The 26318-nt window shown below is 37.1% G+C and overlaps 1 protein-coding gene across 2 annotated transcripts in view; it reads right to left on the bottom strand.

Annotated features, from left to right (window-relative positions):
• The window catches only part of LOC309390156 (fer-1-like protein 4), a 62140-nt gene that overhangs the window by 16509 nt on the left and 19313 nt on the right, over positions 1-26318 (bottom strand). For both annotated transcript variants that reach the window (XM_081949242.1, XM_081949241.1), the window contains 17 exons: positions 24868-25238; positions 23322-23430; positions 20989-21187; positions 19581-19701; positions 18624-18724; positions 17329-17416; positions 15992-16108; positions 15114-15266; positions 14416-14599; positions 12368-12492; positions 9612-9746; positions 7372-7545; positions 4218-4334; positions 2808-2969; positions 2050-2218; positions 1284-1453; positions 160-291 (listed from right to left, as the gene is read on the bottom strand). In XM_081949242.1, coding sequence (XP_081805368.1) covers positions 160-291; positions 1284-1453; positions 2050-2218; positions 2808-2969; positions 4218-4334; positions 7372-7545; positions 9612-9746; positions 12368-12492; positions 14416-14599; positions 15114-15266; positions 15992-16108; positions 17329-17416; positions 18624-18724; positions 19581-19701; positions 20989-21187; positions 23322-23430; positions 24868-25238 — 2627 coding nt within the window. The remainder of the gene's footprint in view (positions 1-159; positions 292-1283; positions 1454-2049; positions 2219-2807; positions 2970-4217; positions 4335-7371; positions 7546-9611; positions 9747-12367; positions 12493-14415; positions 14600-15113; positions 15267-15991; positions 16109-17328; positions 17417-18623; positions 18725-19580; positions 19702-20988; positions 21188-23321; positions 23431-24867; positions 25239-26318) is intronic.

Below are 26318 nucleotides of genomic sequence, written 5' to 3' on the forward strand. Positions count from 1 at the left end.
ACGTATTTTAGCAGCTTTTCCTATTTAAACAGCCCCTTTACCTTCTAGTATCCCAACTTTACACTATATAGTCAATAAGTTAAAAGTGACAGGTTATCCAACTCAGTCTCATATCTCATTATAATTCAATATAGATTATACTGTAAGGTTCACAATTACCTGTTTACTTAATTCCTTTAATGATTCATAGTACTTGGACCACCAATCCAGTTCTTCCTTCTCAGGCTTTTCCTCCTCAAATTCTTCCTCTTTTGGTACCAATTTATCAATAGGGATTTTTTTCAGTGGTGCCTGAAAATAAATGACATAAAATTCCATTATATGGAAATGTAGAACAATCTTGTTGAACCTCTCCAACAACTGCTAGAAGATTACTTCAAACAACTGCTATCTGAATCCTGACATTATCTCATCGTTACTGTCAAGGTAAGAAGGAAGTAGTAGATTATCTGGACCTCTTTCAAACTAGGATTATACAATACTAAGAGATTTTGATTATGCTTGCTAATGACTTCTTGTGGTCTCAGAATAGGGATAGTGCATCCATCCTAGTCCTCCTTGATCAGCATTGAGGGGCTGGAAGGTGGGGGAGGGAGAAAGTGGTCTAGCCTCAAACCCCTGCTTTGTATGTATCTCAAGGCTCTACTCTCTATCCTCTCCAGTTTAATATGTATATTAGATAGTAAAGCTGTTGAGGGGAGTGATCGTTTGGCATAGGGTGCAGTATCTCAGCATGCTGATAACATTTAATTGTAGATCATGGTCCCAATCATCCAAGTGAAGGAGTTTGGAGTTTGATAAGGAAGAACAGATTTCAGCTCCATCATTCCAAGAACAATTAGCTGTGGATTTGGGGCCCTAAGGAGATAAATCCATCCTTGAATCTAAATGGGGTTGCATTGCCTCACTTGGATTCACCCTATAATCTGGAGGACCTTTGCATAACTTTGCTAGTGTGCTACTTGCACTTCTTCCTGGATCTGGCACGGTGGAGGTTCCTGATCACTGTTACTAAGAAGTGTTTTGGAAGTCACCCAGCTGAATTCATGAATTAGAACTCACAGTTTCCTGATTTCTAGACTGATGTATTAAACAGTGCCCCAAAGTGGTTCTTAAAATATTTTAGATTCCTTTTTATTTGTTTGCTTTCATGCATTTCTCATTTGTATTTCCTTCTTTGTCATTTAATTGGTGCCATCATATCAATATTTTTCCCGAAACATCCAACAGCCAATATTACAGAATCGCTTGTTAAAGTAAACCTGAAACGTTGCTGCATTCACCTTGACAAGCTTGAGGGGGTTAACTTTGCTTCCTAGGTCTCCAGCAGCTGCACCAATATTTATTACTGTCTGTCCAGCAGTTGCACCAATATTTATTACGGTCTGTCCAGCAGTTGCACCAAAGTTCATCACCTTTTGGGAGATATTTGGTTTATCTGACGCTTTCCTTTCTGAAATAAAATATATTAACCACATGTTTAATACAAATACATTATAGGTGTGATCTGTCAGGACCACCGATCTCTGCTCCTTCCGTAAGAAGCTTAAAACCCACCTGTTCAATTTAGCCGGCCTGGCCTAATCCCTGCTTAGTCCCTCAAGTCTGTATTTAAAATTTTTAGGGGTGCGTTTTAGGTTGTTTTTAATGTTTATCACTTGTACAGCCTATTGTTTAATTCGATTTTATGGGAATTTAAGGGTATTTATTTTTGTATATGGTTTTTAATTAGATGTCTGTACACCGCCCCGAGTCCCTTCGGGGAGAGGGGGTGGTCTATAAATCAAATAAAACTTAAACTTAAACTTTATATGACAAAGATAATTCACAAAGCAGATGCTGTACTCTTATAAACAAATGCATTATTCCAGGAGTGTCAAACTCAAGTCGTCACGTCATGACATTTTGCGACTTTCCCCCCCTTTGCTAAAATGGGTATGGGGGTGGCCAGTGCATGACACATCCAGCCCAGGGGGGCGCGTTTGACACCCCTGTATGATACTCTATTTCATTTCATTGGGTAATGTCCTAAAAACTCTAAATACTCACTCTTGGGAGCGTTATCTGTTTCCTCTTCCATCTCATCTATTTCTTTAGGAGCAAATTTCATAATATGGGAAACTATGTGAGTTCCCACGAGGACAGAGCGTCCAAAGGCTCTCTTCTCCACCACGAAGATACTGAGAGGTGGATGTAAGTACACCTGTTCTGGAAGTTCCTGTTTTAAAAAAAGTCAACCAAATAAATTTCAGAACAATCCATACTATTTCTAAGATAAGTAAATTATTATGATGTTTCACTGAATTTCCAGTGTTACAATAGCAGAAGTACATGTTTTTTTCCCTTAATCGGATATCCAGGAATTCAATATGTAGATTGCCACCAGCCATTTCCACGAAACTCAGCTGTATAGGATTCTCATTATTTATAAAAGGAAGAAAACAATATTTAACAAAAAGATATCCATGTGACTGCTATAAAAGATAATTGTCCTTCCTGTAAGGGCAATGTGAAAGACCATTGTTATTTTGAAGAGTTTAGTGATATATTTTATCTTTTCCTTTTTATTGAGAAAAGCCTAGAGCAGGGGTGTCCAAACTTGGGAACTTTAAGACTTGTGGACTTCAACTCCCAGAATTCCCCAGCCAGCCATGCTGGCTGGGGAATTCTAGGAGTTGAAGTCCACAAGTCTTAAAGTTCCCAAGTTTGGACACCCCTGCCCTAGATCATATTTGTACAACACTAGCTTGATTAGTTGTATTACAATTATCTTAACTTTTGGGCTCTACCTCCCAGTTATCACTTACCACATTGACAAATTTAACAAGTTCATTGAAATTGGGGTTCCCTTTGTAAGTTGTGAGCACTTCAGATTCCACTTTCTTTCCAGCACATTCAATTATCACCTGAGGCTGGTCAACCTCAAATAGGTTCACACGTTTCAGATCTCTCAGGCCCCAAAACAAGATCTAAGAGAGAGGCAAATAAATATCAGAACAAGGCCAGGCATTCTCCTTCTCTAAAGGATCTTAATCTCAAATCCCACTGAATTGTGTCACATTGAATTGTGCGACAGATTAGCAAACTGTTCTCTGCTGATAGTATACTCGGTTTAAATTAATGTGGGTTAATCTACATATTGATTTTGATTTAGAATAATGTAAAGTTCATAAATCTATACATTATTAAAACTCTTGGGTCTGTCTGATACTTTGTAACTTCAATTCAACAAAACTGCGCATCATGGAGCAACCATTTTTAAACCAATCTACTTCAAATAAGCTAATTTACAGAATGCACCCAAAGTCTGGGATCCATGACTCCTTGAGGGATTGAAATTTGGCAAACCTGTGGCCATGTCATGCCACCACCTTCTAGTACACTTCCCAGAAACTCATATGTTGTGTGGTGCAAGGAACGATGGGAAGGGCCTTGCTACCACCCTCTTTCCTGCCTCCCTCTGGGCCCCATACCCAACTGGCCAGAGGTAAGGCCCAAAGCAGCCATTGGCTACTTTGGAATCAAGGCTGAAATTTGAAATATCTTAATGGTGGTAGTTAATGAAGGAAGAATGAGGGAGTGACTCCAATGCCTGATGGCAGGATAGGACTGGCTGAGGTGCTTAGCAGTTGATGGGTGAGCCCTCTTCCTCCCTGGAGGAAGGGCTCAAAGGCATATGCTAGAATGTTTTACTCACTCCCTTTGCTCCCTTTCTCCCCAGCAAACTGGCAGACAGTTTTAGGGGAGGAGGGAAGGGGAAATGGCACAAACCTATATTATATTTGGAAAGAGGGAATGATCCAAAGTGTCTTGGGTTGTATATTAATTCTACAATTTCGGCAAAATACCTCAATCTAGCCACTTCTCTCCAGAGAATCACTTTATAATTCTCAAAACTCCATGAAAAACTTTTTAAAAAGTAAAAATTATTGAACAGATATATTAATTTATAGCTTCATAGTTTCTTAACCTCAGTATGCATAGATTTAGCTGCAGCATAAGGCTTGCTATTACCCATACAATTTGTTTGCCATTATTTCAATACACGGATAAAGGTATTTATTTATTTAACGTATGGCATAGAGCACTTGGATAACTCAAAATGTATTCGTTAATACTTACAAATAATTTCAGTTTTCATTCCCCTATCTAGATAGTCAATTTAAATTACATACAATAATTATTTTCATGGAATATCATTTAGAAAATATTTATACCTCTATGCGGAATTCTTTAAGGATTGGGCGAATTCCTTCAGGAATAATGAATCGTCCAGAACGGGGATCCCCCAAATACTCTGGCTCTTTGGGGTCTACATCATTAGGCACTGATGGCTAGAAAATAAATAAAGTTCAAAGCAATTAAAAAAACAAATCTCTGTGCGCATGTATTAATAAGGATATTGCCAAAAGATTTAAGCAAGCCCAATCCTATGGCCTCCTTACTTTGTATGAGCTATCAAATAAATGAGAGGGTTTTTAAAATTATTAATGACAGTTTTTCAAGTTAATAAGCTATAGCATTTTTGGAAATAATAATCAAAGTTTCATAGTTGTTACGTCACAGAGGACTATGATTACCTAAAGATTCCTTGATTTGTTTGTTAATTTAAACAAAGAGAGGAATGATAAAACTGTATTGGTATTAAAAAAAATCTCCTATATATTTTATTAGTAAGAAATTCAGTCATTAGAGCATGATATTTACATGATAATTGCTATAAAAATCAGTTGTTATCTTTCAAAAATGGAACTATCCCATGATATTTCTGGAAGTGATCCTTTCTTACCCAGAAATATTTCCTAATTGCACACTGGTTGGGCCTAAGAAATGAAAAGGCACGTACTGCATCCTAACTTGCATTCATTCACTATTTTATTATTGTACAGATTGTAGATTATAATCTATTTTTTAAATCAGCCTCCCATAAAAGACCTTGACCACAGCACTACAATATCCTGCTACAAAGACTTCCGGTTCCAGCAGCTACGGCGACAGGCAAGCCTTTGCCTGCTCCCGCTCTCCCGGTGGGCCTCCCCCGCTTCTGGGGGGGCACAGGACGCCCCGGAGAGGCGTCCTGCTGAGGGAACGGCTCGCGGAGGGTCCTGGCGTCGGCGTCGGCTGGCGGGGGCTTCTCCGCTTCGTTCTAGGCATCGGGGAGCAGTTTTGGAGGGCGTGCGTGCATCTCGCTCCATGCCGATCGGAGAACGCACTTTTGAATGAAGCAGCGGCAGTATGGTGAGAGGCTTCCTTTCTTCATTCCCTCTCTTTTGAATTGATGGACTTTTCAGCACTTTTAAAAAGTTAAACTTTCGGATCCTTGCTAGAGGTGCGGCTAGAGGGAGGGGGATTTCCCCCCCCTTGGACAAGCGGCTTGAGAAGATTTTGCTTTCACCCCCAGGGGAAGGAGGAGGGGGGAGAGCCAACTAATGATGCCTCACCCCCATAAAAGTGACTTTCATTGGACTTAGCTCCAGAACTTATGGGTGAACTGAGAACTTTTTGAACTTTTTAAATTTTATTATGCCTCTGAGCCCAAAGCTGGCAGGGCAAGATGGCACACTTCCGTTGTCTTCATGAACTGTGAAACCTGACTCCACCTTTAAAATTCAGGCTTCCGGTCTTTGTCTCCGAGTCACCCAGAGGAATCTCTTGTGGATTGTTATTTTCTGAACTCTTTGGAGAAAAAACTTTCATCTATCGCTAGAGTGACTAAAGAAACTCCCACCTGTTTGGATCCTCTGCCTTCTGAATTCGCCTGCCTGCTCTACTTCTCCAGCTGCCCAGTTTCTACTCTGACTGATCTCCTTGCTTCATAAACCATGTCTCCAAAAAGACCACCTCCTGGAAAGCCTGGCTTTGCTACTTCTGCTCCAACGTCTGCAACGTCCAGTCCAGCCACACAGTCAAAGATAACAGAACTGATGCAACCCAAGACTACAGAGATAGACTTTCAACAAATGCTTCAACAAATTTTACAGGGCCAGGAGGAAATTAAGAAACAGTTAAGGGAAATGAAAGATGAAATTAAAGAGAATCAAGCCCAAATCTTTAAGAACTCACAGAGACTGGACCTTGTGGAGGGTGGGGTGGCGGAGGCGAAAGGGGGGGTAGAGGCTTTACAGAAGGGGAACAAAGAACTTGACATCCAACAAATGAAAACAGAGTTTGAGAGAATGTCCTTTTATCTTAGATTTCAAAATGTAATAGAAGCAGATGGGGAAAATATAAGGGACATTATGACTAATATTTTAGCTGAATACATACACAAAGATAAACAGCAGATGGAATGGGAGATAGACCTAGCCTATAGAGTGAATTCAGCATATGCCAGAACACATAATGTACCCAGGGAGGTTCATATTAAATTCCTTAGGAAAACCACAAGAGATGAAATTCTGGGTGTACAAAGGGGGCAAACACTGACATACCACGACAGGGAGATAACCATTCTGAAGCAGATTCCCAAAAAAATTAGGGAAAAAAGGAAAAGCTATTCGCAATTGGCGAATAAATTATACCAGAAGGGGGTGTGGTTTAGATGGTTGATGCCTGAAGGTATGCTGATATTCTGGGAGGAGACAAGAATCAGAATCAACACACCCATAGAGGCACAGGCCTTTATGGAAAAAAATAAAGCGAACCTAGAAAAAACAGAAGACACTACAACGGTCATACAGGACACGGGAGGGGCCGGAGCTCTGCCAGCGGGGGGTGAAGGGGCAACACCAAGAAAGCTCAGATCACAAAAATAAATAAGAAAACCACAATGTTATAAACAGACCGAAAGTAATAATGAATTCATAACTAGACTATATATTATAACTATATAAACTGATTGAAAATTATTTTTTCTAGAATTAATATGCTGATTTTTTATGATTATGTATTAAGGTTTGATATTTAGATGTAACCTAGGAGTTTGGAGGGAGGGGGCGTCTGCCACACTTGCAACTGCCAAAATTTGTAACCATTCCACTTACCCTTTTCCGTATAAATGTTTTAAAAAAACCAATAAAACTTTTTGGAAAAAAAAATATCCTGCTACAAAATGAAAAGCTACCCTATTAAAAACAGAATAGATGTAGGTCTACTTGTTATGCTCAATGTTATGCTAGAAATATACTGTACATTACTGAATATGTATCGAGTCTCTAGCAGGATATTTTCAACCCATTCATGTGTCCACGTTCAGCAAACTCTAGATTTAATGGACTAATGATAGGAATGATGTCCACTAAACCAAAATGTACATAAAATGGTTAAACAAATGAATGGATTTTGTTCATTACATCCAAAGTTTGCTAATTGAGGTTCAGTCAATCAATCATCAATATCTACAAATCAGATGATGGCAATGTAAATGCTTACCTCTAAGTAACCACTATAATCCAGTTCAATCAGCTCAAATACAGCAATTAACTCCCCAGCTGATTTATGGCCCTTATAAATATCAAAAAATTGAAGAGAAGGTTTGCTGTAAGGCTCATCCACCAGCTTCACCTGTGGGGTAACAAAGGCTCGACCAAGGAACTCTGGTGAACCCTATAGAAAAAAGCAAACATCAAATCAGAATTATACAAGCACATTATTTTGGGATCACTAACGTTTACTACCAAAACATGCAAGGGCATTTTACTCAGACGACAGTATTCTATCTCTAACAGTATGAGATTCCTTACTTCTATATGCCTTTGCTTATACATTTCATGAAGAACTGTTTTTCAATTTCAACAATTTTAAGACCTGTAGATTTCAACTCCCAGAATTTCCTAGCCAGCCTGGGAATTGAAGTTTGCATATCTTAATAGTTGTTGAAATTGAGAAACACGGATGTAGAATATTCTTGTAGCTGAACACCACCCTAGCAAAAGTTGCTGTTGCTTTAAGGAGTCCATTCTAAAAGCAACTCTTGCAGCACTTGCAACTTCTTTTCAGGCTTTTATAGAAACCCAGCAAGAAGGTTGGCTCATTTAAACAATCCCAGAGAGGTGTGGTGCTTATATGAAGTCCAAATCATTTTTGGAACATAATTTTGATAAGTGACTAGATAGCAGTCCAGGGGCTGTGCAGTGGCTCAGCAGTTAAGACACTAGACTTGTCGTCTGGAAAGCCAGCAGCCCAGGTTCGAGACCCAAGTGCCACACGACGGGGCGAGCTCCTGTCTTTGCCCCAGCTCCTGCCAACCTAGTAGTTTGATAGCATGCAAATGCGAGTAAATAATAGGTACTACTTTGGTGGGAAGATAACTGCACTCCATAAAGTCATGCTGGCCACGATTGCAGAAATGTCTTCGGACAGCACTGGCTCAATGGTCTTGAAATGGAGATGAGCACTGCCTTCTACAGTTGGCCAACAACTAGTCGAGTAAAATCCACAGAGAGTCCTTAACCTTTTACTTTACTTAGATAGTAGTCCATTATTGTTCTTATTGTTGCCCACAGGAATGGGTTCCTGGTTGGTACCAGTTTGCTTTGCGTGCACTTTGTGCGTGTGCGCAGTTCATTGTAAATTATTCTAATGAAAAACTAGTAAAAAATATGCGGGCAATGGCAGCGGAGACCAGGGAACCGATTCTGGGGCGTACCCAGCTTGGATCGCTGCCAGTTCTGTGACCCAGGCCAAATTACCACTACCGGTTCGCCCGAACCGGTGCGAACCAGTAGAAACCAACCTCTGGCTGCCCTATTTAGTTTGGCAGTGTGGACAGGGTAAAAGGTAATGCTTTCTAAAAAGCTTGGAGCATTGATTTCAACAGGGATCAGAGAGAGATGCTCAGTTTTAAAAGCAAGTAAAGGAGGTGAAGCTTTAAGGCATCTTCACTTCCGTGGAGAGGGGAGAGAACCAAAAATATGGGAATGAGAACAATGGGAGAGTTCCTGTACTGAGAAACTGCACTGAGAAATTGAGACTGGACTGTCATCTGTCATATGATGTAGGGACTGCTTGGGTGGGTAATTAGACTAGATGACCTACAAGGTCCATTCCAACTCTGTTAATCTGTTTAAAAAACCCTTCCAGTTCCAGTTAATACTACAAAACATTTATAGCATTTCCTCCTACATCAGAGTTGAACCAGAAATGATTTGACTTATCTGCCAAAAAGATCTAAAGTACACATCCTCAGTATGCAGGGTGACGGACCAGCTCTAGATTGATGCAAATGTCATGTGTCTAGATTCCTTTAGTCATGTAGTCTTCTTCAATCAATGTAAGTCATCTGGAAATGACAGTCTTCAAAATCAAAGTTTCTTAAGGATACCACACCTACCAGTGGGTCACTATGTGATGGCTAAATAAAAGGTATTCCCAACCTCTCTTCACAATCTCTCACATTATGAAGTTTTCAGAGATGATTGCCAATGAATCTTCTAAACTCTTGGCATGAATTTAAGACACGTCTGTTCATCCATTCCAGGTATTCATTAAATTGGTGATGTTAGGCTTTCTGATTCAGTTCAATATTGTTATCTAATGTTCTTTAATCATGGTTTTCAATTGAAACATTGCTTTAATTAATTGTAAACTTTAAAAAAATGTTCCCTGCTTTGAAATCTCCTTTGAGCAATAAAAAGCATATTTAAAGGTTTAGAAAGAAAAAGTACTCTTACAAATTTATTGTAGTCAAAAATATTGACAATAGCTATTGGAGTCTCTGTCTTCAAGTCTTCTTTCTTTCCATCAATTACAAGCTGATCATACAGAAGTAATTCATTCCACATTGGGCTGAGTGTTTCTTCCAATACCTGAATTATCAAAAATTGAAGTTATTGACAGTGACAGAATAGAGCCGATTAATGTGTTTTTCACCCTATGGCACAACTGCCCAGACATACACTCTGTTCTGGTACTCTGATAAGTTCAGACGGGAACAATAACAAATAAATAACTTTTCATACAGTTTCTGTTTGTATGAAAAGCATCACGGTATCTTATCTGAAAAGCAGAGATAATCTGTTGATGGATCATACTCCAAATAAAGGAAGACAACAGCCTGCCAACTTTAGACATTGCCATTCAATGCCACTGACACCCCCATAACTATTTAAAACTAATCTAGATATAGTAAAATATAAAATGATATACAATATGTCTTATCTCCAGCATTTTTTTAGAATTTGGAAGCAATCTGAAGCATCTATGAGAGAAAATTTACGTTACAGTAGTGATATTTCTGCTCTCAAGGTTGAAGGTCATCAGTGATTGTCTTCATAACTCTCAACCTTGAACCACTAAGAACATCTTATATTGCTCCCCCAGATCTAAGGCAATAGGAGAGTGCAAAAAATGCATTGATTCAATTCCCTGCCTTCCACCTTTAATGTATTCAATGTAAAGAAAGAAGGAAACAAAGAAATAATAGATTATTTCAACATCAGAAATTGCAAAACCTAGGGCCTTTGACCTATATTTAAAAGACCTGCAGAGCCTAGTAGTTGAAAATCTATGAGAATGGAGTACATGGCAAACTAGATCTGGGGGGCAGAAAGAGGCAAATATTGCCCCTAATGTGAAAACGTCTTGCCCACAAACTCAGCAGAATTTCAGTGTTTTAAGAGGAATCGTTTTCAGTGCAATCCAGATATAATACAGTTGATCTGAAAATAAGTTGGCTCAGCTGCTGAAGATGTGGCTATGGTAATTTGGATTGCATGGATCCAGAGCTGATTTTGAAGTGATGCAAACATCACATATGGAAATGTCCTAGGTTTAAGCAGTGACAAAGAAGAGCATAGCCTCTCTATCCCCCCCCCCCCATTAATTTTCATTCCAAATTGAAATACTTCTGCCTGAAGGGGAAAAAATAACATCTGCCTTTCCCGCTTTTCCTTAATTAAAAAAAAAAAACCTCTGAAGTGAGCAAGGAGTAATAGAAAGTGAAATTTGAAATAGTTTGGAGAGGAATATTAAGTAGGGTTAAGTCCTACAATATCAAACTAAACAAGCAAGAATCACATTGGTTTCAAAAACATGTATGATACTAGTGAAGAGCAAAGAGTAAAAAGATAATCTTGAAAACTGAAACTAAATTCCCAGCCAGATCTACAATGAATTATTTAAGGTATGATAAGTCTCTCTGGAACATTTCCTTCCCACACTTCTCACATCTAGGCTATGTTGCCTCTTCTTGTTGTAAAATGCTCTTCTCCCCCATTCCTTCCCAGTCTTTCCCTAAGTTCTTCCGATTTAAACTCTACTCAAGTTAGTATCACATTTTAAGAAGGTAAAAGAAAAATACATGCAACTGGAAAGATATATTATGGATAATTTTCTCCAATGTGAACTCATTCAATCAGTTGAGACTCTTCTAACAGAGGTATGGTATGGCATGAACCATGGAAATATAATACAAATATGTTAATGAATTATATGAGATGTAGTAGTGAAAGTAAGAGACTAGGACTGAAAACCCAGGTTTCTACTCTCAGTCTTACTCAGCCCAACTTATCTCACAGTTGTTCTTAGGAGAAAAATAAAAGGGAGCATTGTGTACACTCTCTTGAGCACCTGAAGGAAGGGCAAGGTATAACAAAGAAATAAATATGATGTAAAGTTTCAGGTGTTCAACCAAGACCAGGGCAGTAGTTGGATTCAGCTAGTTCGCACCACTTTGGGAGAACCGGTTGTTAACTTTGTGAGCAGTTTGGTGGTCTGGCTGTTGGAAGAAATCATTAGGGCAGAGAACTGGTTGTTAAATTATTTGAATCCCACCAGTGGACCAGGGAGGCTCTGTTCAAAATCGCTCATGGCCATAGGAGTCATTAGTTCTCAGCCCACTTCCAGGAGGAAAAAACATGGGAGGAGGAGCATAACAGCATTTTGATGAACTGAAGACTAAGGATGATGTATTAATAAGTAGAAAGTGCAGAAATTCATTTAGCTTTGGAATAGGGATACCTATAGAGGGATTTTTAAAAAATCAAGAGAGTACGCAAAAAAGAAGTGGGGCTTCAATCACGTAGTCATAGCTGTCATCTGGACATTTTGGGCAACTCTGCCTCACCCCCATGGATGCCCCTACAATTAATGGCATAAGTAAAAGAATATCAGAAACCATGGAGTTACTGTGGATGTTTTTAATATCTTTAAATTTAAATATTTGGCCAGTAGACAGATATTCTTGGAGAGGGGCAGTGGTAGGATTCGACCCACTTAACAACTGGTTCACTGAAAATGCGAGCGCATGGATGTGGTGATCAATTTTACCAGTTCTCCAAACTGCGTTAAAATTGGAACAACCGGTTTGCCTGAACTGGTCCGAACCGGCTGAATCTCACCCCTGGGGGGAGGGGAAGAGGAGAAATGTTGCCATTTCAGTATTTACTGCACCTGTAGCATTACTTGCTATGTCTGCAAATATTCTTACCATTGTAGATTGGCACTGTGTTGAAAACACCACTCTTGCAAATGGATCTGAAAGGCCATTTTCATCAGCAGGAAGAATTCCTCTTGCCTGATACAAATGAGCTCGAAGCTGAAAGTAGCTGAAGTCTAAGAGAGAGGGAGGGGAGGGGAGGGAGGGGGAGAGAGATAAATCTTCCACAGTAATGGGTTATATGTGATATCCACAGATTTTGATTTTGCCTGTCTTGAGAAATACATGTACTTCTCTAACTAGTTTATACCAAGATGGAACTAAAATGATGTCTTGCCATGTTAAATGGGAATAATTATAACAGCTACAATACAAAAAATTGTCCCCAGATGCTCATGCATTTAAAATGCAGCCAGACTTTATAGATTGTGAATCAGCAGTCAGTGAACTAACAAACTGCCCCATTTGATTCTGTGCTTGCTTTCAGTGCAGTAAAAATGGGATCATACTTTGCAACATAATAAATATCTTATGACATATATTCAGTGCAACATAAATTAGCTACTCACATCTTTCATGTGGGGGAAAAATATCTCTATCTTATTTTTTAAAATGTTTTTATTTTGTTTACGTTCTCTTTTTTCATATCTTATAGCTGCAAGTGAAATACTAACTTCATATTGTGCGTTTTTCATGCCAGTACATTGAAGAGGAAGTGCTGAATTGCCTTGATAAATAAGTAGATTTAAAAAATGAAATGTCTTGTAAGCCTCATAGGATTCATTGAGAAATCCCAGCCATATATCTGCATAATATACAGTACTACTCTTTTTTTTAACTGCTTCACTTCTATTTTTAACTTGTAAGAAATTCAAACCTCTCTTTGAACAGAATTTAAGTAGGGCAATCATTACCAATCCCAATACTAGTCCTTAATTAGCAACTGCCTCATTTAGTGACTGTTTGCAGCCATGATGGTGATGAAAAAGTAACTTTATGATTTTATTTAAGCCTCACATTTAGGACCTTTGCAGATCTGTAAAGCAAATGAAAGCTTAAATAAAATCATACACAAAGTTGTTGTTTTTTTTACTTAGCAACTGCTTCATTTTACAATGGTCCCAATTGCTGGTCCCAATTGTGAACAGTAAACCAGGATTATATCTCTATATATAATTGGACACATCAGTTTCAGAGCATATCTCTAAATGGCCCTTTCCAATCAATTATTTGCTTAAAGTTCTTTCAAGTTGGGCTTGACCTCTAATGATTTCATGGACATGTCCATATAGTTGGAAACTAAACAGGTAGTCACTGCCTTATTTGATGACTGTTTGCAGTTATAACATTGATGAAAAATAATTTATGGCCAATCCTCATATTTGTGACCTTTGCAAGTCTGTAAAGCAAAGGGAAGCTGAAAAAAGATTAGCACAGTTCTGGTTTCACTTAGCAACCACTTCACTTAGTGAACAAGTCAGCTGTCTCAATTATGGTCATTAATGAGAACTACCTGTATGTACTTATTCACAATATATAAATCATCTCTGTATTCTCCCAGAATGTATTTTAGATTTTCTATTCTAGTTTACAGCTATTCCTTGGAATTCTTCTATCCAAATACTAACCACATTGAATCCTACTTAGGCTTCTTAGATTAACTCAGGCAATGCCATATGCTAATTAGGGTATGATTCTGTATTGTGTGTAATTGAATCATTCAACAGCTTCCAGTGCAACAGAATGAACTTTCTGTTGAGAAAGTTTTCAGAGAAACAATTCTTACAAAAGCAACTATGCAGAATCACAGCAGAGAGAAAATTTGTGGAATACTTCTCTAAGAGCCAAAATTATACATTTAGTGGAGACATCCACAAGCAGCTGTAAAACAAGATTAACCCTGGATTCCTTAGCAGCAAGTTATAGTAGCTTAATTCACCTGTACATGATACTAGCACACAATAGACCAAGCCAAAACCAAATATTGCCATTATGGCTAAAACGATGAACAAATCAATAATGCTTCTGATTATTTGTACTAGAAAAAAGTCATCTGAATTTCTACTCTATTTCCAGAGTTCCATAAGCAATAAACTCACCATCTCTGTTCAGTTGGATGGGCGGTAAATATTTTTGAATGCTTGTAAGTTTCTGTGTCTTGTCATAGATGGGTTTGAATTCTTCTGGGAGTTCTGCAGTACTGTTCTTCACATACTTTGTTATCCCAAGCCACATATAGATTTCCAGTTTTGCAAAGATCTCTTCAGTGCGTGACCCTGGAACCTTTAAGCCCAAACAATATTACTACCTTGATGTTGCTCAGTTAAGATTCACTATTTATCCTGCTCTTTCTTTAATTTACATTCACCACCCTAAGTAATGTTTCATAAGATGCCCTTTTTATGATGAGCCAAGCTGTGCTCTGATCGCCCCAATTATTTCTAACTTTGAAAGTTATAATGATAAATGTTACATTTATTACTTTTCAAGGGAAACTAACCCTTCACTAACAAATCAGGTGGTCAAGTATCTTCATCAAGTCATACTATTATACAAAGGTAGTCCAGATATTGTTTTATTTTATTGCCCTCTTGTTTCCCCCAATAATGAATTCTTGAATTAAATCATTTTTAAACTATTTCCTAATTAAACTTTTCTACTGGAAAGGCTGTTTAAAGACAGTAATAAAGATATTTGATTTAATTTGATAAGTAGTCCTTCTTTTTTTAAAACTAACTAGCTTTAATGATGAATAATGATTAGTTCATCAGCTAATGATGAAATGAATAATGTCTACCTTTAGAAAGACAGTTTGGATCTTTGCACAGTCCTTGCCTTTTTCTTCTTCTACCACTGCATAAAGGATATTCTGTGCAGGGATCCTTGAATAGGCAACCCGCTTGTTGTTACTAAACATCCAAATCAGGACATCAGGGATAGTACACTGAGGCTGAAGAAGATGACAAAACACAGTACAAAACAAAAAAAATTGTTTGTTAAAATTAGCAAGAAAGTTTATTGTGCAAGCTATTCTTTGTATATTCACAGAGACAGTAAAGACTTCTAAACCAGTGGTGGGATTCAATTTTTTTACTACTGGTTCTTTGGGCGTGGCTTGGTGGGCTTGGTGTGGCTTGGTGGGCGTGGCTTGGTGGGCATGACAGGGGAAGGATACTGTAAAATCTCCATTCCCTCCCCACTCCAGGGGAAGTTTACTGGAAAATTCCCATTTGCTCCGATCAGCTGGGACTCAGGAGGCAGAGAATAGATGGGGGCAGGGGCAGTCAGCGGTGGTATTTAGCTGTAGATTTCATTGAATTGTAATAGGTACTAATGTGAGAACAAAAGATTTTTAGAAAGTACTGGGAGCTATGTTTGCAGTAATTTCAAACCCTGATCAGGCCACCCAGATGCCTAGTGATGTGTAAAACCTTACCAGGATTCTTCAGAATGTTTTCAGGACTCCCCTAAGAGGATTTGAATTCCCTCTTTCTAAATATAAATGTGAAAATCCTAGCACATTCTAGGAAATTACCCCTCTCCTTTACAGCAACAGAACTTCATCTCTCTTTCCTGTTTCTTGAATGCTAAAGCTAAAAGTCAGCTAAAAATGCTAAAGCTAAAACTGACTGCTCAGCTGTGCTTATTTATACCCTTCATTCTGTAGTTATATACCTCTTTAGCCAGGAAGCGCAACTTTGACAGGATTATCTTTGTCTCATTTAATTTCTCCTTGATGTTGAGCCTAGTCAGTCGTTTCCTTATGCGGAGTCCCTGTTTTGCACAGAGTATCTGAATGCAATACAAAGATGTCGTTTTAAAAATTAATCCACAAAGGAAAGGTCTAAAAGTATGCAACAGCATTAAAGGACCAGGATAACTTCAACAATGAAAAGCACAGGAGTACAAAATTTTTAAAAGGCTTGGATATTATTTTATTAACAGAACTTCAAATATTTTGAGCATCTTGCTCGAAGATTTTCCTTGCCCCTTCGTTGAAAAAAAGACTACAATTCCAATATTAACCCACAAAACAAGCAATCAAGAAATCCCTGACTGCAATTTTTTTCTTCCACAGATATAGCATGCTTTTTAAGGCAGCCCCCGTGCCAGGGGAAAAAACATAATTCTTCATAACTGGACAGATTTCACCATGTAATATTGCCAAGAAAAATATATTTTCACATACAGGAACCGATCCAGAGCCAAATTAATAATTGAGGTATAAATTATTTGTTTTATGCATACCGGCTGCTCAGTGAGAGTTCAGGAAGAGTTCATTGTAATCACATGTGGTGATAAAATAAGTCAGAAATTAGAATATTAACTCTTAACTAAACTGTTTTGTTAACATCAGGAAAGTAATGTTTTTAGCTAATCAGATATATTTACCAAAAGAGGGAATCAGACTGAGTTCTCATCGTCTTTTTGAAACAAATATCAGGCATGTAAAAAAGAATAGGGCTTCATTAGCATAGTTGAGCCACCATTTTACCTTTCTGAGTCCCTTTCCAGATACCTCAGATAAAGATAATTCTCTTTTCCATTCTCATTCCATGCCAGACTTTATTACAGAGGAGTTCCAGTTCCTGGTAGAGTTCATTAATATAAATTATGATTGGTGCTAGAGAAGTTACGTGTATGACTGACTACTACTTGGATCTCCTTTGTCAATGCAGTTTTTCTCCCTTGCAATAAAGATATTTTCACACAGAAAGCCTAAATGAACTGGATTTAATTGATCTAGAAAGTTCACCTTGTAGGCCTTTGTATTGTCTTTGAGAAATTCTGAAAAGCAATATTCTAACAGACCCCTGGGTTTTTATGTATAATGTCACACTCAGCATTCAAAGTTTGTTCCTGAAATTTAGAGCAAGCAGTCCATCTCTTTAGAGCAGCCATTCTTAATCTACCTAATATGGTAGGTACCAATATGTGATGTCTCCTTACAACTGCAGGGCACTAAATCAGGCTGATCTACAACACTAACATAGCCTGGCTACCTAACTTACAATGTTTTGTGGAAGAGATTTCATCCGACATCGATCAAGGTTATTTGGACGAGTCATTGGTTTTTTGTCCACATTAAGAGAATACTGTCTGAAATTAGAGATACTGTTAAGTTTTAATTTATGAAAACATACATTGCATAAATTTACAAATAATTAGAAATCCCATAATTTATGACTCTACACACAGTTAGAAGAAATCAGTATACATTGCAATTACATTTTAATGAATTGATTGAGACTAGAGGATATCTACTATATGCTAAAGTATATTAAATGAAATACAAATGAATGACATTTTCATGCAAATGAGAAATTAAGAGTCACTTTGGTGTAGTGGTTAAGATCTGGACTGGAAATCAGAAGATTATGAGTTCTAGTTCTCTCTTGGATATGGGAATTGTCTGGGTTACTTTAGCCTAGTCACTTTCTCACAGTCCAAATTACCTTCTAGAGCAGTGGTAAACTGAGAGGAAGAAGAAAACTAAACAAGCCCAGGAAGATGAATCATATTAGTTTAAACAAAATAAAAGCAGTAAATCTATTATAAATCTGCTAGGTTTTGTGTAATATGTAATGTGTAATAAGCCAAAGAGCCAATAGTGCACATCACATCATTTGTCACTTACAAATTGGCATTATTATGCAAATGCTGTAAATTGCAGTGGAATTAGAACTCATATGTATGAAATCCATGTATCAAGTAAACTGGAGCTCCACTGTGCATTCAGTATTATAAAATTGTACCCAGAACTACCCAGAAGCATTTTTAAATGCATGTTAATGTCTTAAAAGCCCAAAATCCAGCTCTGAATAATTTTACCTTGAAATATCCCACAAAAGTTCTGAAACAATATCATTTTTTCTCCCTTCTGAATTAATATGTGGACTTAAAAAGTATCAGGACCCTATAAAGTTATATTTCAGAAGACAAACATGAATATGCTTCAAAATACTACTATGGCTAATGATGTAGAAAATATCCGACCTCCTCCCTGGGCACACTTTGCTTCTTCTCTCTCCATTCTGTTTAGTTTTAGTTCAACTGAATTTTTAAATTTAAAATCTTTATGTATTGTTGTAGTGTTGTATACTGCATTTTACTCAATGTCTGTAAGCCTCCTAGAATTATCTTTGGTGAGATGGGAGTCATACAAGTTTGATAAATAAAAAATAAAATATGTGAGAGGTCCCATTTTTGCAATAAAGTGTTTTGTAGCAAACTTGTATTTCTAGAGTGGATCTAAATAAAACATATAGACCTACATCCAGTAAAAAGGCAATAGAACTTTACTGACCTACATCCAGCAACAAATTCCTCCAAAACCTGACGAAGCCTCTCATCTGCTTTTGATCTTGGTCTCCTCAAGAGTTTTTCTACATCTTCTAGTCCATACTCCTATGGCAGCAAAAAAGCTAGACTCAACTAACATGCTTGATCATAAACCCAAGTTAACAAAACTCAACAGCTATTTTGAATAAAAAGACACAGCCAAATTATATCTCAGCTTAATGTGATGGGTTCTTTAAATAGATCACATTAACACAAGAATGGATTCCTAAATGTACTGAAGCATGAACTTTAATCATAAGCTGTATAGTCCTATTTCTCTGTGATATAAGGATTGAAAAAAACTATGAAATTGTTCTATAAAATTATTTAAAATAATCATTACTAAACAAGTTTTGATGAAATGTACAGTTATAAACATCTATTTTACTAAACCACTTATTTCAATATGTAAAACCAGGAAGATAATTAATTTATGCTCTATATGATCTATATCGTAAAATTCATGCAGAAGTTTCAAAAAATCACATTTCTAAAATATATTTATGATTAAAAAATATTGCTAGACTAACTAACTCAGAACTAAATATTTTACAACAGCAGCTAATATACTGAACCAATGTAAATCAATGCATTCATTAAAACAGCAAGTGACCATATCAATTCAATACATAAATGCAAAATAAGATAGAAAAAAAGGTACCTAAAGATGGAAAAGTTATATTTAATTTTCACAGGAGAGAACTGCAAGAATGGAGGCATAATACTGTATATACCCTGCACCAAAAGTATTGTGTCACCCAGAAGCAACAGGAATTATCATTCTGCAAAGAAATCAAGAAGATTTTCTTAATATGATTCATGATTTAGCTCTACCCAAACAATTACATATGTTCCCAGGAAATCAATTATGTGGGGAAAAGCAGCAGGCTTGGACAGAGTTTCCAGGCAACCTGATACTTACCAAACGCTCTGCTATTTTGACAATCCAGTTGGAATTATAGAGTCTCCAGGTGTAGTCTTCCCAGTAGCTCCATACATAAACACAGGGTTTCTCATGCAGCATTGGAAGGCAGCTGTAAGAGCTAACAGCGGTATACAGAAAATGCTTAAGCTTGTACAAACAACTAATATTTGCCTGCCTGCTAGAGTTCTCTTGATTAGGGTTACCAGATCTGAGCTGCCAAATTTTTGTCTTATTCAGCAAAGCTGCTGCTTACCCCTGGTAACCCTAATCAATTATTGGTAAGAAGCCCAGTAGGGAAACTACCGGTACATAGAACAAAGAATTGCTATTTCTTTGGGGAAAGGAATATAAACATAAAACCTATAGGGCAGAGGAAGAGTTGTTTCCGCTACGTGAACCTGTCACAGGTTCACAGGTGGGCAATCTTTTCAGCACTAAGAGGTGCACAGAATGCTACATAGATTCGCCTTATTCACATAGCAATAGCATTTAGACGTATATACCATTTAATGGTGCTTTACAGCCCTCTCTAAGCAGTTTACCGAGTCAGCATATTGCCCTCAACAATCTGGGTTCTCATTTTACCTACCTCGGAAGGATGGAAGTCTGAATCAAATTTGAGCCTGGTGAGATTTGAACTGCCAAACTGCTGGCAGCCAGCAGGCAGCAGAAGTAGCCTGCAGAACTGCATTCTAACCACTGTGCCACCGTGGCTCATACATGTAGTTACATACTTTTAACTTCTCCTATACACATTTACATACATTTATGTATCTTTCTCAATCCATAGTCCTTTTTCTCCCACTGATCCACTACAGATTGTTTATTTCCCGCTGCAAATAGATGTAAGAAATAAACAACTTGATTCCTGCCATTTTATTGCCAGGTGGGGAACCTGGTTGCTTAATTTTTCCACAATTATGGCAATAAGAAAACAGTGGCAGTTTCTTGCATGCTGCTGAGCATTGCTAAGACTATGGCTTTTGCTGTTGAAGGCCTTGTATAGCTTCTGAGCTATAGACTGCTCACTCATGATAAATGAAAATGAATTCCTCTATCATGAACTAAAATTGGAGGATCGTCCTAAAATTCCAAACATTAATTTACTGCTGAATGGTTCCTGGTGGATTAGGAGTATAAATATAATGAGCTTTCCATAAGCATAAAAGAAATACTGTTATCAAGAAGCGAGATTCAAACTGGCTCCTATCAACCAGGTAAATGTGAATATTGCAGATGCAATATAAGTTACTCAATAGAGAGAGAGAAAATTTTAGTTTAGAAAATAGATTTTCTGTCATGAATGAACACTAAGGTTGATACCTTGGTTTCTTTGCAAATGGAATTAATGGTATGTTGATTAAAATATGGAAATCCAAATGACATAAAACTATTGAGAAATTACCTGTCATATTCAGTGGGTTCTGGTCTTTGGTTCACTATCATAGACTTATCAAGCAAAGTTGTTGTTGGAGGCATGACTTCAACATCCAGCTCTTCATCTGAAAGGGGATCTAGCAAAGGCTCTTTTTCTTCACTCTTTTCTCCCTTCTCACCCTTCACAGACTTCTTGGTAGTAACTTCTTCAGTTTTCCCATAGTTCCCTTGAAGTTAAACATGTTTATTCTTTGTTATCATAGCACATTTAATATGTTTAATTATATCACAATTTTTGTTTCATTTGAACATAAAGATAACATTTGTAATCTACAAATCATAATATCTACTTTGTCTGTCTGTTTGTCTCTGGCTATCTAGCTATCTAGCTATCTAGCTATCCTATCTCTATGAATTTACGTAATGTATAAGCCTCCAATTCCATAAGCTGGTTTAGGCCACTTATGAAAATATAAAACTAAAACCATATAGTCATAATTGTCTTTAAAAAATATAACTATTGATATTATATTATCTACTGGTAGTTGTTTTGTAAAAAAAAAAAACCTGAGAGCACAGATAGACTATTAAGAAACTGAAGTCCTGCAGACAGTTTAGGCCTAAGTCCTACAAGCTGGTGTCAAATTTCCTCACTCAGACTTGGCAAAAGATAGCTGGACAATCCTCTTTGTTGAAGCACTCCAAAAGAATACCATGGATCATAATTCTAAGGGCATCAACTGATATGCTCCATCTCATACATCAGGTTGATGAAGGCCATCTCTAAGCCAAATCTGGTCTGAATTTAGAGCAATCATGTGTTCCCTCTTTTTTCTTACTCAGACAGGGAAAACTAACATATTTCCATTTTTTTCAGCTATTTGAAGTGCAATAGTGAGAGAGTATTATTTATTGTTAGTACCTCAATGAGGAAATCCTTAGCTATTTTATAGTTATTAATTCTTAGACAAACCCACAGCTCAGTTGCAAACTAAACAAGAATAAAAATCTTATTCTCTTAAAGTCAAATAAAGTTATGGAGTCATAAAGAGAACTGGAAGCTTTCTCAATGAACTCAGTCTAAATAGAAAAATTATATCATATGACATTCTTCCCAGCAGGTGCCACCTAAGAAATGCTGGAATCTGAACTTCCTGAAGTCATGGACTTTGACCATGTTCACTGGACTTAAAAGTACTGTAGTTCTGGACCTATGCATCTGAAGGGCACCAGTTCATAAAAGAACTGGTTTTTTTAAAAAAACAATAAATAACAACAACAACAATAATAAGCTTATATCCTCCGATGTTACCTTAACAGTTCCTAGGTCCTTGGTTTGGACTCTAGCTGTTGAGCTACCGACCAGCCCCAAAGGCTGTGAATCTCACCAAAGATTTAATAATATTTAATAAATAATAAATAAATTAATAATAATAATAATAATAATAATAATAATAATAATAATAATAATAATAATAATAATAATAATAATAATAATAATAATAATAATAATACTTGACTCTGACCTGGGGCGCTCATATTGCATCACTGGTAAAGGGCCCAGCAAAGATTATATTACCTGAGACTTCTCAGGAAAAAACAACCGAAAGAAAAATTGCTGGTGACTTTCTACCGCTGCATTATAGAAAGTATCTTAACTTACTGCACCTGGGTATCAGAGGTAGGTTGCTCCTGGATTGGGCGAACCGGTAGTTGCAGTGGCATAAGCCTCCACCCACCCACCCAGATGCTTCTGTGCACGAGCGAACCGGTAGTAAAAATAATGGAAACCCAACACTGCTGTGTATGGTTTGCTAATTGCACAGTGGATAATAGGACCGCACTCCAGAGGGTTAACATCATTGCCCAGAGGATCATTGGTTGCCCTCTCCCTTCCTTGGAAGAGTTTATAGCTCCCGCTGCCTTAAGAAAGTTCAAAACGTTCTTAAAGATCCATCTCATCCTGGACACCCTTTTTTTGAACTATTGCCATCTGGCAGACGGTACAGGACAATAAAAACAAGGACAAATAGGCTTGAAAACAGCTTCTATCCCAACGAAGTAACTATGTTGAATTCAATATTAATGCAGTATCAAGGCTTATCTATTCAATTGTGTAGAATGTGAAGGATGTGTGGTTTTGTTTTATTTTTATAGGTTTTTTTATGTATGATATTCACTGAAGATGGCATTTAATTTCATTGTACGAGGCGCAATGACAATAAAGTAAACTTAAACTTAGAGGTGGCTGTAACAAAATTGCAGAGTTGTAGTAAAGGACGAAAGAGAAAAATGCATGGCAGAGGGATGAAAAAGAGAATCTGTTTTAAATTAAAAAGAACTGAAGCTTCTGTCACTTACCTATAGAGATTTCAAACTTCATAGGTTTAGTACCAACTGAGGGATCCATCATAGTCACTTCAAAAAATGATGCAAACAGAAGGAATTCTTCTTTCACTCCTAGGGCATTCTGAAGAAAAAGTTTTCAGTTTTCAGTTTCTTCCTTTATGATAATATAAAATACTGATTCACAGATTAATCCAAACTATATTTTTTAATTTAATGTGTCCCCACCACCACACCCATAATGGTATTTAGACTTGGCAGTACTTTAGCATAACACAATATTTGTCTAACGGGTGGGAGCTGAAAGCTGAATTCTGCTTTAAGGAATAAAAAAACAAATTATATTGCATCTAAATATATTAAGATTGGTAGGGCACAGATAATAATCCAGATTTTAAAATAAAACAACTTTGAGGATATTTAAAACATAAGGGGTGTTTTCATTTTTTCATTCATAATGTGCCTTCCTTTTTATGCAGATGGATGCTTTGATCAGGAAAAGCAATGATAATTATTTTAATCCTTTTCATCCCAAAGTTTCTCTATGCTGAAGTTCAGCTACCTAAAAACACTTTTAATTTCTTCCTTTTATTTTTTTTTTAAAAAGGATGTTGATCTTAGTAATGTATAGAGCAGGGGTGTCCAAACTTGGGAACTTTAAGACTTGTGGACTTCAACTCCCAGAATTCCCCAGCAGAGCTGGCTAGGGAATTCTGGGAGTTGAAGTCCACAAGTTTTAAAGTTCCCAAGTTTGGACACCCCTGGTATAGAGATCTTAGCGGAAGGCAGAAGCATTCTGTCCTCAGAAAAAGATCACCTCTATACATGGAAAGGAAATAATAGTAGATAGACAGGAATTTCTTTATGGGCGATAGCTGTGCAAACTAAGTTTCAAATAACTTTTATAACTTTTATTTTTAAAAGGCTTCACTGGACCTTTAAACAGAGATTTACAACTAGTTAACTTCTGACCCTATTTTATAACCCCTTGTTGGAGTTTTACAACTTTTTTATTTTTTGCAACAACCTCTTATTGTTGCAATAGATTGGATATTCAACTGGGAGATAAAAAAAGGGGGGGGGTTGTCCTTTTTAATTCACAGTTGTCTTTGTCTAGTTTGTCTATGATCACTTTTTTTCTTTTTGATTTTGTACTTTAATCTTTTGAGTAAAATTAAAAAAAATGAAGTAAAAAAATCAGTGGCACAAGTCATTGAACAATTACTACATCTTCTTTAAAAATACGCATAACTCTTAGGAGGACGGGAGAATAAGAAATAAAAAAATTCCAAAGATTCAATGACAGATTGCAAATTGCCTAATGTTTTACTCAAAAGAAGGATTTTATCTTGTTAATTTAGATCACATTGTTTTACAATATTTAACATTTATTACAGTTATTTGTATTCACTTCTTTACTGTTTAAAGTTTAATATGGAAAATGTTAAATGGGGGAAATAATGTTTTAGCCCTCATTTATTAAACACAAAATATAGAGAAGGCCTCATATAAAATAATTTCACTTCCCTATGATTTCTGTGATCTGATCACCAAGACTCACCTCTGGGAGAGGATGGAGATCTTCTACCTCCACAATCACTTCACTTGGTTGTTCTGCCTCCTCAGTGGTACTAATATCAGGCTGGCTTTTATGCTGCTCCTTGACAGAAGTTCTGGACTTCTCTTTGGCCTTTTTACTCTTCTTCTTCAACTTGAGTTTGCTTAAGGCCCCTTTAAGAACTTCTGCTGGCTTCTTTTCCGCTGCCTGGATAGTAGTAAAAATTTCTACTGTAATGGCCATAAGAAGGCGTCCACGATAGAAGATGCCTTCACCCAGACCTTCATTGAGATCTTTGTGTATATCTCGCAAGGTTGAATTCTGGGATGAACCATATAAATTTACCCAAGTTGGTCCAAAAGTGGGATTAAATCCTGGGGGGAAGAAAATATGGTTTTGAATATACCAGCATTTGGTTCAGATTTGCACTTTTACAAGACCATTTTAACAGGCTATGCTTCCTTGGTGATCTATCTTAAGCAGGTAGTTCTTGACTTATAACCATTCACTTAATGATCTTTCAACATTATGGCTGCACTAAAAATTGATTTATTACCGGTCTGTGCACTTATGACCATCACAACATTCCTGCCCTCAAATAATTAGAATCCAAGTGCTTGGCAATTGACATATATTTGCAATGATTGCAGGGTGCTGGGGTCAAGTGATTGTCATTTCCAATCTTCCCATGGAGCTTCCGGCAAGCAAAGTCAATAGATGAAGTCAGATTCTCTTAATAACCATGGGGTTCATTTAATGACCATAGCAATTCACTTAACTGCAATTTAAAAGGTCATAAAATTGAGCACAACTCACTTAACGACGATGGCTCTTAGCAATGGAAATTCTAGTTCCAAATATGGTCATAAGTTGAGGACTATCTGTAAATAGATATGTGGCATGTGGTTATCACTCAAAAATTCAGAGCAGTAATTGTGACTGTATCCCTCAACATGGTGTGAATCAGTACAGATATTTCCTAGCTATGTCTCACCACATACAGAAGTAGACATAGATACTGTATATAATAATTTCTCAGCAAAATTTGTCTTTGGTTCATGTGCTCTCACTGTACATATCTTTTGTTTTATGTACACTGACAGCATATGCACCAAAGACAAATTCCTTCTGTGTCCAATCACACCTGGCCAATAAAGAATTCTATTCTATTCTATTCTATTCTCAGTTGAACTATAGTTGAGAAAAAGATGTCCCATTGTTCCAATACATTTGCAATCTGTATTACTATACTTAATTAAGACAAGAAGAAAATACAATGCAAAACTTTTACAAAACCTCAATTGGCCATTTATCGCTGTATTAGGCATCTTTCTCAAATGTTCACCAGAAAGGTATGTTAAACTGATGTGCAAAAATAATAAAGCTTGCTTGGTAAATGGCCCTGTGGAATTTTTATTGATAAAAATCGACTCCCTTTTGTGAACCATTTATGG

The sequence above is a fragment of the Natrix helvetica genome, assembly GCF_964273705.1.
Source record: "Natrix helvetica genome assembly, chromosome: 3".
Classification (NCBI taxonomy): domain Eukaryota; kingdom Metazoa; phylum Chordata; class Lepidosauria; order Squamata; family Natricidae; genus Natrix; species Natrix helvetica.